This window comes from Tursiops truncatus, chromosome 4 (assembly GCF_011762595.2).
Source record: "Tursiops truncatus isolate mTurTru1 chromosome 4, mTurTru1.mat.Y, whole genome shotgun sequence".
Taxonomy (NCBI): domain Eukaryota; kingdom Metazoa; phylum Chordata; class Mammalia; order Artiodactyla; family Delphinidae; genus Tursiops; species Tursiops truncatus.
In genome coordinates this window covers 84,405,986-84,419,357 of record NC_047037.1, presented here as the reverse complement: position 1 = coordinate 84,419,357, position 13,372 = coordinate 84,405,986, and the positions used below count along the sequence as shown (strand labels likewise).

The window sequence follows — 13,372 nt, the reverse complement described above, 5'->3', positions numbered from 1 at the left end:
ATTTGTAGATGGTGCACAGTCTTTTTTTTTAGTATTTAATTTTATTTACTTATTTTTTACATAGCAGGTTCTTATTAGTTATCTATTTTATACATATTAGTGTATACTATACATGTCGATCCCAATCTCCCAATTCATATCACCACCACCACCCCCCCAACTTCCCCACTTGGTGTCCATACGTTTGTTCTCTACATCTCTGGGTGACACAGTCTTATGGAGCCAGACAGCCTAGATTTGAATGCCATCTCTCATGCTAACTAGCTATGTGATCTTGGACAACTTACTTAATTTTCTGAGCCTCAGTTTTTCCATCTGCTAAATGGGGATAATAGTAACTACCTCCTAGGTAAGCACTCGATAAATGTTAGCTATTATTATCTAGTCCTATCTTGTTTAGTACAAGCATTACTCACAGAAAGTGCACTATGCTTGAGTAAGAACAATTCTAGCAACCACAACTTGGTATTTAGATAGTATAAAGCTTTTGAAATGTTTACCACTATGCCTATCTACATCAACTTAAACTGAATTTCAGCATGAGCATTATGGCTGTGAGCAAAGCACATTACCTGAGGCTCAATAACAGATTCACTAAGGATGGCCTGGGTGACAGGGTCTTGATTTACCACAATGGGACCTTGAGAGGAATCAGGAGCCATTGTTACATTCGGAAACCCTGCAGAAGGAAAATAAGTCATGATGACTTTGTTTCATTTAATTAAATTGACTTCACACATAGTATACACTGCCATAGGTCTGAATTATCGTATGAAAATCTTAAATAATAATAATAGCAACTTGCACTTAAACAGTGCTTACTATATGCCAGGCATTGTTCTAAATGCTTTTACATATATTAAATTGTTTCACCCTCACAAAATCCTATGAGGTTATTAGTATCATTATTTTACATATGGGTAAACTGAAACTCAGAGACGTGAAGCAACAGGCACAGAGTCACGCTAGCGAGCGGCCAAGCCAGGATTCAAACCTTAAACTAAAAACTAATGATCTGTTTTTAGGGATTAAGATAAACAACAGATTATATACACATTAAAATGAATAATGTTGTGCATCTCACAAGAGGCAAAGTTCCTTTTAGAGAGACACTGAAGTTGCTTTAGTTTTCAAATTAAGCTTCACTCAAATTACATACAAAGCAGATACTTTAATTATACAGTAATTTAATATTAATAAGCTGAAAATGAAATCATACCTTAAGTTATGAAATCTTATACATTTCACAAAATGTTTTAGTAAATAATAACAATTTACCTTTCCTTAACTTGAGTAATTTGTAATAGTTAATATTCTGAGTGAAAAGCAAATAAACTGTAATAAATCTATGTCTAACAACTCTTGTATGCTATCCACCCTAGAACACATGTGATAGAAATAATATGATGCCTGAGAAAAGATTTTAAATTCTTTCAAACAGCCAGGTGTGGGCTTTGATGAATAAGATAAAGAAACTTTTGTTTGATGTGACTACTTTACCTGTGCGCCTACGAGGAAAATCAACAAACAGATCTTTTGCTGTAGCCATCAAATGATCAGATTTTTCCAATACATCCTGCATCTGGTATTGGTCATTAAGAATCTAGACACATGTTAGTGATAAATATTATTATTCAGAATAAATACATATACTTAATAAATCACAAAGGAAAAGTCCATACAAAGGCAGGAGCTTAAAAAGCATCTCAAATCCTTCAGCGGCAATATCATTAAGTACCAGTAGATGGAGCTATTATAATAATTAGTGGATTTCAAATGCTTGGCTTTGATCCAAAGAAATACATTATTAAATTATGACCCAGTCCACACACAAATGTAGACAAACACCAAAATAAAAGCTTTGCTTAAACTTACTCTTTGATAACCACTCTGATATTTTCTTTTTAGTTTCTATTCTATTTTTTCAAATGATGGTTGCAATCCACTAACTTGATTTTACAATCCATTAAAAAGTTGTGATCCACAGTTTGAAAAACACTGATTAAACATGAATCTTTAAGCCATAAACTCAGATGTGTGGCTCTTTGGTGTTTCAGCCACTAAAGTGATTTCATAATCCACTAATGGGTCATGACCCACAACTTAAAAAACACGACGTGAGACACGACTTTGGGGGCGTTAAACAAAAAAGTGATGCTTCTGCATTTATAAACAAGCTCGATTTTTATTCTGGAAAAATGAGAACTCAAAAAATACCAATACGGCGGTGTCTCTGATTATACACTTTCAACTTAGGAATTTTCCCAGTTACAAGCAAGGATGCACGGGCTAGAGTGAAACCAAGTCAACACCTACCACCACCAGATCGCATTCTTAGGCTGAAAGGAGTCTCAAAATTGGAAATTTTCCAGTTTCCAACACTGACTCAAATCAAAACATCTGGTAACAAACGCTCTTACCAGAATTTCTCTAGACCATGGAAACAAGCATACAATGTGACCTCAGTTACTGTTTTAGGACATGAAAAAAATAACAAGAGTCACATTCTGACTTTTTCGCCCTTCTTCCCCCGCTAAAGCCAAGCAGGTTGGCTGCCTCTGTTAGTGAGAATAAAGTCCTGAATCTGTTCTCTCCACAAAGAGTTAGTTTTGGAATGGCACAGGACAAAGAGCACATTTGGAGTCAGAAGACTGGCATCCTAGGCCCTGTCAAGAGATACAAAAGTGTATACTAAATCTGTATACAATTCTAGAGATATTTGAGAATGTTGTTACAACTTAAATTTTCATCCCTGGTTAGCCATCTTGTAGCACATGCCATTAGAGTTTAGGAGAGAAAGTAAATGGAGCACTATAATCTACCATTTATACTAGAAAAATTATACAAAATATATTTCCTAGCAGCAGTTTTGCTTACTATTTTTAAAAAAGGTACTGACTTCCTATCAAAATGAAGAGATATAAATTGAAAGAAGCAGATTGTGGAGGAATAATTTTATCATATCAAGACCTGATACTAATTATAATGAGGTCTCCAGAAAACCCACTGCCCTGCAGCCCTCTCCCTTCTAGTCCCTGCCCAGGCTCCTTGGGGCAGACAGCTTGAGTGGCCAGAGGTCAGAGCATTGGCTTTCTGTTGCTCTTTCTGGATTTCTTTATCACTCCTCTATGATAAAACTCATCCTCATGATAGGCAAATCAATCTCTGCAGGCCCATCTGTATATATTAATTCCCCAGATGGGTTTGCAGAGCACAAAACCAAACTTAATCCAAGAATACATCTTGGATTTTCAAAAGATCAGTCAAGGTCCCTTCAAAAACATTATTAGAAACTTCTCATGCTAGCAGTTTTGCTCTCTGGTAATGAAAACCAGACAGAATTAGGAAAGTACAAAGAGACTAGGTTAGTTAATATACTTTTAAAATTTACAAAATCTTTATCAAAGCCACCCTCTCTCTGATTTGGATTTGGACTCTTATTTGGTTGATTCCCATGGCATGAGTGGATCATACAGCAAATGAAATCTAAGACTATGCTGGTCAAAGAGCTTTTTTCTTAATTTACGTTAATCTAGGAGCCCAGCTTCTGGGGGACGGGTCCTGGTAGCTCTAACACATAATGATAAAACCTAGGTGGATATGCCCAAGGAGGACTCTTCCTTTGGTCCCCTCACATACCTTATCACAGACATTACAAATATAGCAACACTGAAATAATAGATGTATGAATCCTTTGACTCAGCAATTCCACTTTTAAGAATTTATCCTACACATATATTTATACATGTACTCAAAAACATATTCAAGGATATTCATTACATCATTTACAGTGACAGGCAGGAAATAATCTGTCGGTGGCAGACACTGCTACTTATCCACCAATAGCCTTTCTTTCTGTTTTCTCTTTAACAGCAGAACTCCCAAGTTAGCCAAGTACATAGCTAATTTCCCAACCACCCTTGCAGGTGACAGTGGTCACTTGATGAAGTTCTGGACAATGGGAGAGAAGCCAGAGCTTCTGGGTGATACGTAAAGGGAGTAACGTGCATCCTCTTCCCCACTTCATGCTGCCTGGGAAACATCTGAAGGAAGCTGGAACAGCCACTGCAAACTCAGACATGGAAGCCCTGTAATAAAGGACCAGAGATCCCCCTACCACTACCATGTATATCTGAGCTGTTCCATAAAAGTGAAATAGATTTCTATTTTGTTTAAACCAGTATATTCTGGGGTCTTCTTTTTTTCCAGGTGCTTATACCATGCTCTGATACACATCCCAAATGTCCACTAATAAAGCACTAGATAAATAAATTGTGGTATATCCATATACTACCTGGCCATTAAAAAAGAAGAGGTAGATTTCTAAATACTGACATAGCAAAACCTCCAAAATATGTTGTTAAAGGGAAATGCCTAAATCCCACTAATAGCAGAGGTTCTCAACCCTAGCAAAATATTAAAAATTACATAGCAACTGTCTTAAAAATACCTAAGTGGGGCTGCATCTCAGATCCACTGAATTAGAATACCTGAGTATAAATATGTCTGAGTCCAGATACTGTTTTTTTTTTTTATGGGAATTTTTTTTTTTTTTTTTTTTTGCGGTACGCGGGCCTCTCACTGCTGTGGCCCCTCCCGTTGAGGAGCACAGGCTCCGGATGTGCAGGCTCAGCGGCCATGGCTCACGGGCCCAGCCGCTCCACGGCATGTGGGATCTTCCCAGACCGGGACACGAACCCGTGTCCCCTGCATCGGCAGGCGGACTCTCCACCACTGCGCCACCAGGGAAACCCAAATGGGAATTTTTTAAATGGAAATTAGAATCAGTCAGAGTTGATAAACACTACGCTAGGGCATGAAGAAGCCGCATTACAGAAAGAAGGCAGAGAAATTTCACTCACCCTCTCTTACCACTCTTCTTCAATCCCTAATTCTACCACATCGACAAGGTATAAGGGATTCAGGACATGAGCAGGGGCCACTAGGGAGGGGAAACTAAAGCCCAGAGTCACCTCAAAGGGGCTGCCTTTTTCCCTGGCCAGATCTGTGTTCTTAGGCCTTTCATGGAGAATTACCATGTAACATTTAAATGTAGGTGACTTGCCTAAGATCACCAAAAGATACGTACCTCTAAAGAACCATTCTCTCAATCCACTGTTCTTTTTACAAGCTCATGTAAACATTTATTTGGGAGATATACTTCTTCCTCATGATATATAAAGTTATGACTTTCATATTTCACTAAGAAGCCTAACAAATTCCTCAAAAGACAGAATGCGACTTAAAGCTGCAGCAGGTCACCCAGACAGCCAAGTGCCATAAGCTCCAACACTGAACAAGAAGAAAACAGGCATTTCTTTTACAATGACTTCAGCCCAAATAAAAGAAGGGTTTTGCTGCAGTTTCTTCTTATTTTCCATAATATGTATTCCTACCCACTCTGATTACTTATTCAAACACCCTACATCTGACAAAAGATTAAGCCAAAGACAAGTGCCTTACTAATTTGTTGGACTAGCACACATTTTTTTTTTTTGCAAAGTAATCTAACAGCATCGCTGTTGAACTGAGAAAAATAATTATAGCAGCTTTATATATATATATGACACTAATTATGTGCCAAGGACTGTCCTAATCACTTTAGTAATATTTTATCACTGAAATCTCCTAACAGTACAATCAGGCAAATACTGTTACTCCAGTTTAAAGATAAGAAAATTCAGGCTGAGAAGTTAACAATTTAAGGTCACCTGGCTAGTAAGCTGAAGAGCGGGAATTCAAATCACAAAACTAGACTATAATCGTCACTCTGCTCCTTTTTCCAAAGTCCACCTGTAGATCATTGCGTAAGGACACGATAATGATTAGAGTCTGTCCAATGTGAATCAAATACGCGGAAAAAGAGAGACACCTATTTACCTCTTCTTTTCTTTCTAAGTCTACAGATGATGCAGTTTAGCATTACCTCCTTCAGGATAGACAATCTCCTTTTCTCAAGATTAGAAATTTCTGGTTTCTGCTTCTTCCATTTTCTCTTCAAAGCTTTTTCTTGGAGCTCCCAGTGTACTAATGCTCTATTCTTCGATTTGTGTATTTCATGACGACGGATCTATATGGAAGAAAAAATATATAAAAGAATGTTTCAGGAACAAAGAACTTGCCTATTCAGATGGTAGGACAACCTAACCTAGTTCATTTTTTAAATTTTTTCTAGTCCAGTATATGTATATATATATTATATATATATATATATATATATATATACACACATATATATATTCACAAAATTTTCACCATCTCCTAAATTTTCAAAAATGATTTTTTTTTTCAAAAATGATTTTTTGAAAAAGAAGTACCTAAAACTAGTAGACCTAGGGAGTCCCCTGGTGGCCTAATGGGTAGGATTCTGGGCTTTCACTGCTGTGGCCTGGGTTTAATCCCTGGTCGGGTACTGAGATGCCACAAGTCATGTGATATGGCCAAAAAATAAGTAAATAAAACAAACTAGTAGACCTAGCTAAAACACAAAATGAAAGAATATTAATTTCTACTTCTTTTGTACAAGACTATCCAATAAAGTAGTGTTTTGCAAACTGCATCTTGGGACTCACTTAATGGGTGGTAAAATAAATTAGTGGATCAAAACCAACATTTTTAAAAAATAAAATAGAATATAGAATAGAAAATATTAAGAACACATTGCACATAATAAAAGTTAAGAATTCGTTTGTTGGGGCTTCCCTGGTGGCGCAGTGGTTGAAAATCTGCCTGCCAATGCAGGGGACACGGGTTCGAGCCCTGGTCTGGGAAGATCCCACATGCCGCGGAGCAACTGGGCCCGTGAGCCACAATTACTGAGCCTGCGTGTCTGGAGCCTGTGCTCCGCAACAAGAGAGGCCGCGATAGTAAGAGGCCCGTGCACCGCGATGAAGAGTGACCCCCGCTTGCCACAGCTAGAGAAAGCCCTCACACAGAAACAAAGGCTCAACACAGCCATAAATAAATAAATTAAAAAAAAAAAAAAGAATTCTTTTGTTAAATTTTTCAGTTACATATGTGTGTACATGTACAATTATAAACACACACACACACACACACACACACACACACAGACTGAGTATGACATAAAAGGCACAAAATCCACTGAGTTATCTCTGGCAAAGGCACACCCTTTCCATGATATTCACATCACCACCAAGAGCTCACAATGCAGTGTTTTTATAGCCCTGCAATGGCTGCATGTGGAAGTGGGTCCATGGAGATGCAGGACTCCAAGGAAGTGGAATTCCAGAAGCAGAAGCAGAGATATGAGCCACAGCTTAAGAGTTAGAAGGGAGGAGTTCACTAAGGTGGCTAAGGAACAAAAGCAGATATTGGCTTTACAAGCACTCTAGTATTCAGAACTATGAATATGAACAAACCTGTATGTCATCTGATAAAATGTACTACTGAGTTTGCACCACGTAAATATGAAATCAGTCCATTAAGAGACTAACAACCAAATATTATGTAAGCATTCTGATTCACAAAGAACAAATGAAGATGACATTTTTGAGACAATCGGGGAAATCTGAATATGGATTGGGATTAGGTAATACCAAAATATTAGTGTTACTTTTGTCAGGCATGATAATGGTATTGTGGTTATATATGAAAATATCTATTTTTTTTAACACAAACTGAATATGTAGACACAAAATGACATGTCCTCTGGGCTTTGCTTTAAAATGCTCCAGTGAAGAAGCAAAGGGTAAGATAAATGAAACAAGTATGGCAAAATTTTCATAACTATTATATCTAGGTGAACAGTATATGGGAGTTCTTTATACTTTTGTCGCTGTTTTCACATGAATTTGAAATTTTTCATAATAAAAAAATTTTAAGTCATCTGGGCATCATTATTATCCTCAACAAACATTTAATGAGTACCTACTAAGATTAAGATTCCTAGGCCCACAAAGACATTAAGATACGGCCTCTGTCTCTCAAAAACATTAATAATCTGCCCAGAGATTGGACATATGCATATAAAGATAAATGACATGCATTAGATGGCATATACTCAATGCCTTATGTAGGTAGTAAGTACAACAGTTCAGAGAAGAAAGCAACTGTTAGGCAGCTTCAAAGAGTAGGACTTCAAACTTACTACAATAATCAAGAGAGTATGGTACTAGCATAACGATAGACATACAGATCAGTGGAATAGAAATGAGAGTCCAAAATAAACCCTTATCTTTACAGACAATTGATTTTCAACAAGGGTGCCAAGACAATTCAATGTGAAAAGAACAGTCTTTTTAATAAATGGTGCTTAGACAATTGGATATCCACTTGCAAAAGAATGAAGCTGGACTCCTACCTCACACCATACACAAAAATTAATTCAAAACGGATGAAAGGCCTAAACATGAGAGCCAAAACTTTAAAACTCCTAGACAAAAACATAGAAGTAAATATTTGTGAACCTTGGTTAGACAATGGTTTCTTAGATATGACACTAAGGCTACAAGTGACAAAAGAAAACAATTAGATAAATTGGACTTCATCAAAATTTAAAACTTTTACGTTTCAAAGGATACTATCAAGAAAGCTAAAACACAACCAACAGAATGGAAGAAAATATTTGCAAATCATATATCTGATAAGAAACATATCCAGAATATATAAAGAACTCCTACTACTCAACAATAAAAACACAAATAATCCAATTTTATTTTTATTTTATTTTACTTTTTGTGTCCCTCTCTTCATCAAGCCCAGTTCATAGTTGTCACATATTTCCTATGGAAATTTTCAAATAACTAAGAGACTTGAAGAGACATTCCTCCAAAGAAGATACTACAAATGGCCAATAAATATATGAAAGGATACTCAATGTCATTAGTCATTAGGGAAATGCAAATCAAAACTACAATGAGATTCCACTTTATACCCCCTAGGGAACTAAAACCACAAAGATGACAATGACAAATGCTGACAAGGGATGTGGAAAAATTGGAACCCTCATACATGCTGGTAAGAATGTAAATGGTGCAGCCACTTTAGAAAACAGTTTGGCAGTTCCTCAGAAAGTTAAATATAGAGATATCATATGACTCAGCAATTCTACTTCCAGGTATACGCCCAAGAGACTAAGAGCGTATGTTCACACAAAAACTTGTACATGAATATTCATAGCAGCATTATCTATAACAGTCAAAAAGTAGAAACAACCCAAATGTCCAACAACTGATAAATGGATAAATAAAACGTGGTATATCCGTAAACAAAATAGTATTTGGCAATAATAAGGAATGAAGTACCGATAGTACAACATGGATGAACCTTGAAAACATTACGCTAAAAGAAAGAAGCCAGATATAAAAGAATACATATTATATTGCATTTATATGAAATGTCCAGAATAGGCAAATCCATAGAGACATAAAACAGATTAGTTGTTGCCAGGGATTGGAGGGGTGGGGCATAGAGAGTGACTGTTAATGGATAAAGGGTTACTTTTGGGGGAGTGATGAAAATGTTATAAAATTAGGAAGTGATGATGGTTGCATAACTCTGTGAATATACTAAAAAGCAATGAATTGTACAATTTAAAAGGGTGGATTTTATGTTATGTGATTTATATCTTAATAAAGCTGTTTAAAAAAACAAACAAACCTGTAATAAAAGCTTTTTTTTTTAAAGTAAAACTTGAACTAGGATAAGGGAGCAAAGTAAGATTTGTAGAGGAGGAGAAGAAGGTAGGGAAACTGTTCCAAGTAAAGAGGATAGCATGAACTGGGGCTCAAATATGGAAATGTACATGGCATGTTCAAGAAATAAATTATAATGTATGTTTTTGTATAGGGAAGTAATGGTAAATAATGCTAGTGATATCTACAGATAGGAAAAGACGATAAATGTGTACAGGAAAATACTGGACTAGAGAGATTTGAACTGTGAACCAAACCTATCTAATGAAATTATAATGCATGCTAACTGATATGCCTAAGTAAAATAAGGAAGCCCAGGACATACACTTTTTGATTTTATATAGACATAAGCAAGATTAAAAATAACTGAACAACTTCTAAGAAGTGCCTCTGGTTTCTATTCTGTAGGTTAGAAGTATCAAGTATCAAATATCAAATAAGATGATGAACAAACGACTTAACTTTCAATAGTAAACTTACCAGATCTTCAGGAGTTGCCCGATGAACTGTTAGATCAGTTACAGTGTTCTGCAAAAGAAAAAAAGGATGAACTTTCTTTAAAAAGCAAAAGGTTTCTTACAAAATATTAGTGTATGCTGAATTTTAATGGCTGAAAATGGATTCAAAATCCTGAGACCAAAAAGTCTTTCCTTGAGAATTAAATTCTCAATTTAAATATTAACATGGATTACTTTTAGGTGTCTTGTAGAAAATAACTGACTATTTTTAAGTGTCTCACAGAAATTAAGCACTAAATTCACCAAGCAAGCATACATTATATTAAAATAATGAAAACAACCGGGTAGTACATAATTCAAAAAGTAGAGGTTCAATTTGTGCCCATGCCAACACCTTAAGCATAGAACCTATCATAACGAGAGACAAATTTTGAGGGTATTGTCTTATTTCATAAAATGTGAAAACAGTCACTCAAGTAAAAAGGCACTAAACCAAATGGCAGGGCTTCCACATTGCACAACTCAGGTGGTTCCGTTGATATCACAGGCCATGTAAATAGTGCCCCTTGGAATTGTGCAGTGCACAGCCTGCACAGCTCTGAGTAGCAGCCCTGCAATTTGGTCCTTTCCAAAATGACTTCAGCCATTTGTGTTATACAGATTTGGTAAGGCAGGGAAAAAAGCAATGTAGACTTTTAATTCTAAGAGAAATATACAGAACTGAGCCTAGTGAAATAGCTTCTGATGTATTCAAAGACTTAACCTTTGGGCCATAGTTTGTATTTAGCTCAAGTCTTTTATATACTAAAACTGTTATTCCTTCCATATTGATTTATTCCTTCCATATCTTACAAGATACAATAGTAAGATCATGAGAATTGTTTTTTTGGGGGGTTTTTCTGGCCATGCCACGTGGCTTATGGGATCTTAGTTCCCCGACCAGGGATTGAACCTGGGCCTTCAGCAGTGAAAGTGCCAAGTCCTAACCACTGGACCATGAGGGAATTCCCGAGAATTGTTTGTAATAATCATAATAAAAATTTAGGCATATAAGTGATATGCTTGGAATTAGCTTTCATGGGAGAAAATATAATTTCATTTATACTACTATTGCTTAAAACTACAGGTGACTCTTGAACAACATGGGTTTGAACACAGGTCTACTTATGTGTCGATATTTTTCAATACATACTACAGTGTGACACAATCCACAGTTGGCTGAATCCATGGACGCAAAACCACAGATACAGAGGGCCAACTGTAAAGTTATACGTGGATTTTCGACTGTGCAGAGGGTCGGTGCCCCTAACCCCCATGTTGTTCAAGGGTCAACTGTATTTTCTTCTGAAATTGCCTTTAAATCTAATTTACAAGCCATTTCAGAAAATGCCTCAATATTTTCATCAAAACAGTATTATTCAGTTGATCTCTCCTTCCTCATTTACCATTCACACCAAATGAGCTATAACTACTTTCAAGTTCCATCTACCTTCAGAAAACAAAGTTTTTTCCACCACTGGAGATAATATAAAGTAAATGAGGAAGGTTCTGAATGCAATTTCAAATAATGGTTTTCAATTATGTTTTGAGCAACAGCAGCATAGCAAAATAAATATGGAACTTCCCAAAGTAACCGCTCTGAAGGGGACAACTTATGTTATCATTTTTTCATGATAACATAATGTTAACATTATGATAACATAAATGTTAAGGTGTATTTTTTCACCTTTTAATCAGTATCATTACCTTAGAGTCATATCCTTATACTATTTTATAGCCAATCACATGGCAACAAAGCAATCTAAACATAGAGAAATCCCCCTGCCCCACTTTCTAAGGCTGTCAGTTTGCCCAGGATACCTGGCTAAGATGGTTGGCCACAACCCAGAAGGTTCTAAGTCCAAAAGAATCCGTAAGATCCAAACTAGTCCCTGACCAGTTAATCTTCACAACAGAAAGTAAAAGTACCCAAAGTCTCATGGTCCAAACCAAAGTACCCAACTCCAAAAGATAAAAATCCCCTTGATAATACCAAGTGGTACTCAGGGTAGGAGCCAGGGATCATGTCTCAGATACCTGAGACCAGTCTTACATCTTAGGAGAACCTTTGTACTGAAATTGACAAATCTCTGGAGATGAGCAAAAAACAATGTGAGGGGTAAGACAGCAAGGATCACCCACTTTTTCAGTCAAAAATGCCACTCACATGATTATGATATCACAGATTGCTATGGACAAATCTAAAATATGTACCAAAAAATTTCAGATTTCAGGTTAACTACAGTTGCCTTAAAGCAGTGAGTTCTCAAAGTAGAGGTGAGGGACTTTTTAAAAACACACTCCCCACCCACTTAAGATTTCAGGTGTTTTTTTTTGTTGTTTGTTTTTTTTTAAAGGAGAGAAGAGAAAGGAAATCCCTTCCCTTCTTTTCTTTTTTTAATTAATTTATTTTTGGCTGTTGGGTCTTCCTTTCTGTGCAAGGGCTTTCTCTAGCTGTGGCAAGCGGGGGCCACTCTTCATCGCAGTGCGTGGGCCTCTCACTGTTGCAGCCTCTCTTGTTGCAGAGCACAGGCTCCAGACGCACAGGCTCAGTAGTTGTGGCTCACGGGCCTAGTTGCTCCACGGCATGTGGGATCTTCCCAGACCAGGGCTCGAACCCATGTCCCCTACACTGGCAGGCAGATTCTCAACCGCTGCGCCACCAGGGAAGCCCCAAGATTTCAATTCTTAAAAAGAGGTAGAGCTATAGCCTCAACATGCATATTTTTAAAAAATTCCCCAAAGGCATCTGCTCTTCCCTCCAAGACTTAGGATATGGGATTGGCCAAAAAGTTCATTCGGTTAATGAATACATTGTTCAATAAAGTTCTTGGTGAAAATGAAAAATGTCTTTTATTTTTACTTAAAACGAAACAAACGTTTTGGCCAACCCAATAACATGCCCAGAAACCCATTCCACCATATCACATGCTAAGCCCCATTCAGAGCACCATCCTGAGTGACTAAGGCCATGTCATCACACTTATTCCTTCCATGTAACGTTATACCGTGTATTATCCCACCTAGACTTACATCCCATTCTTGCTTTACTGACATTTTCTTCTTCTTTACTTTCAGTGCTTTCCTTCCTCCTCCACGGGGACCGTAACGGTTCACTCTGACAAATGACATCTAGGAGTAATAATCATATAAAATTTTAAAAATACATGAAAAAACTAATAATTAATCATCACCAGAGAGGGAAAAAGATATCTAAGA

At 36.8% G+C, this 13,372-nt stretch overlaps 1 protein-coding gene across 1 annotated transcript in view; it reads right to left on the bottom strand.

Annotated features, from left to right (window-relative positions):
• Window positions 1-13,372, bottom strand: part of SPICE1 (spindle and centriole associated protein 1) — a 63,646-nt gene that overhangs the window by 43,571 nt on the left and 6,703 nt on the right. Inside the window, 5 exon segments of the mRNA XM_073804223.1 lie at window positions 573-679; window positions 1,501-1,603; window positions 5,927-6,070; window positions 10,137-10,184; window positions 13,187-13,285. Coding sequence (XP_073660324.1) covers window positions 573-679; window positions 1,501-1,603; window positions 5,927-6,070; window positions 10,137-10,184; window positions 13,187-13,285 — 501 coding nt within the window.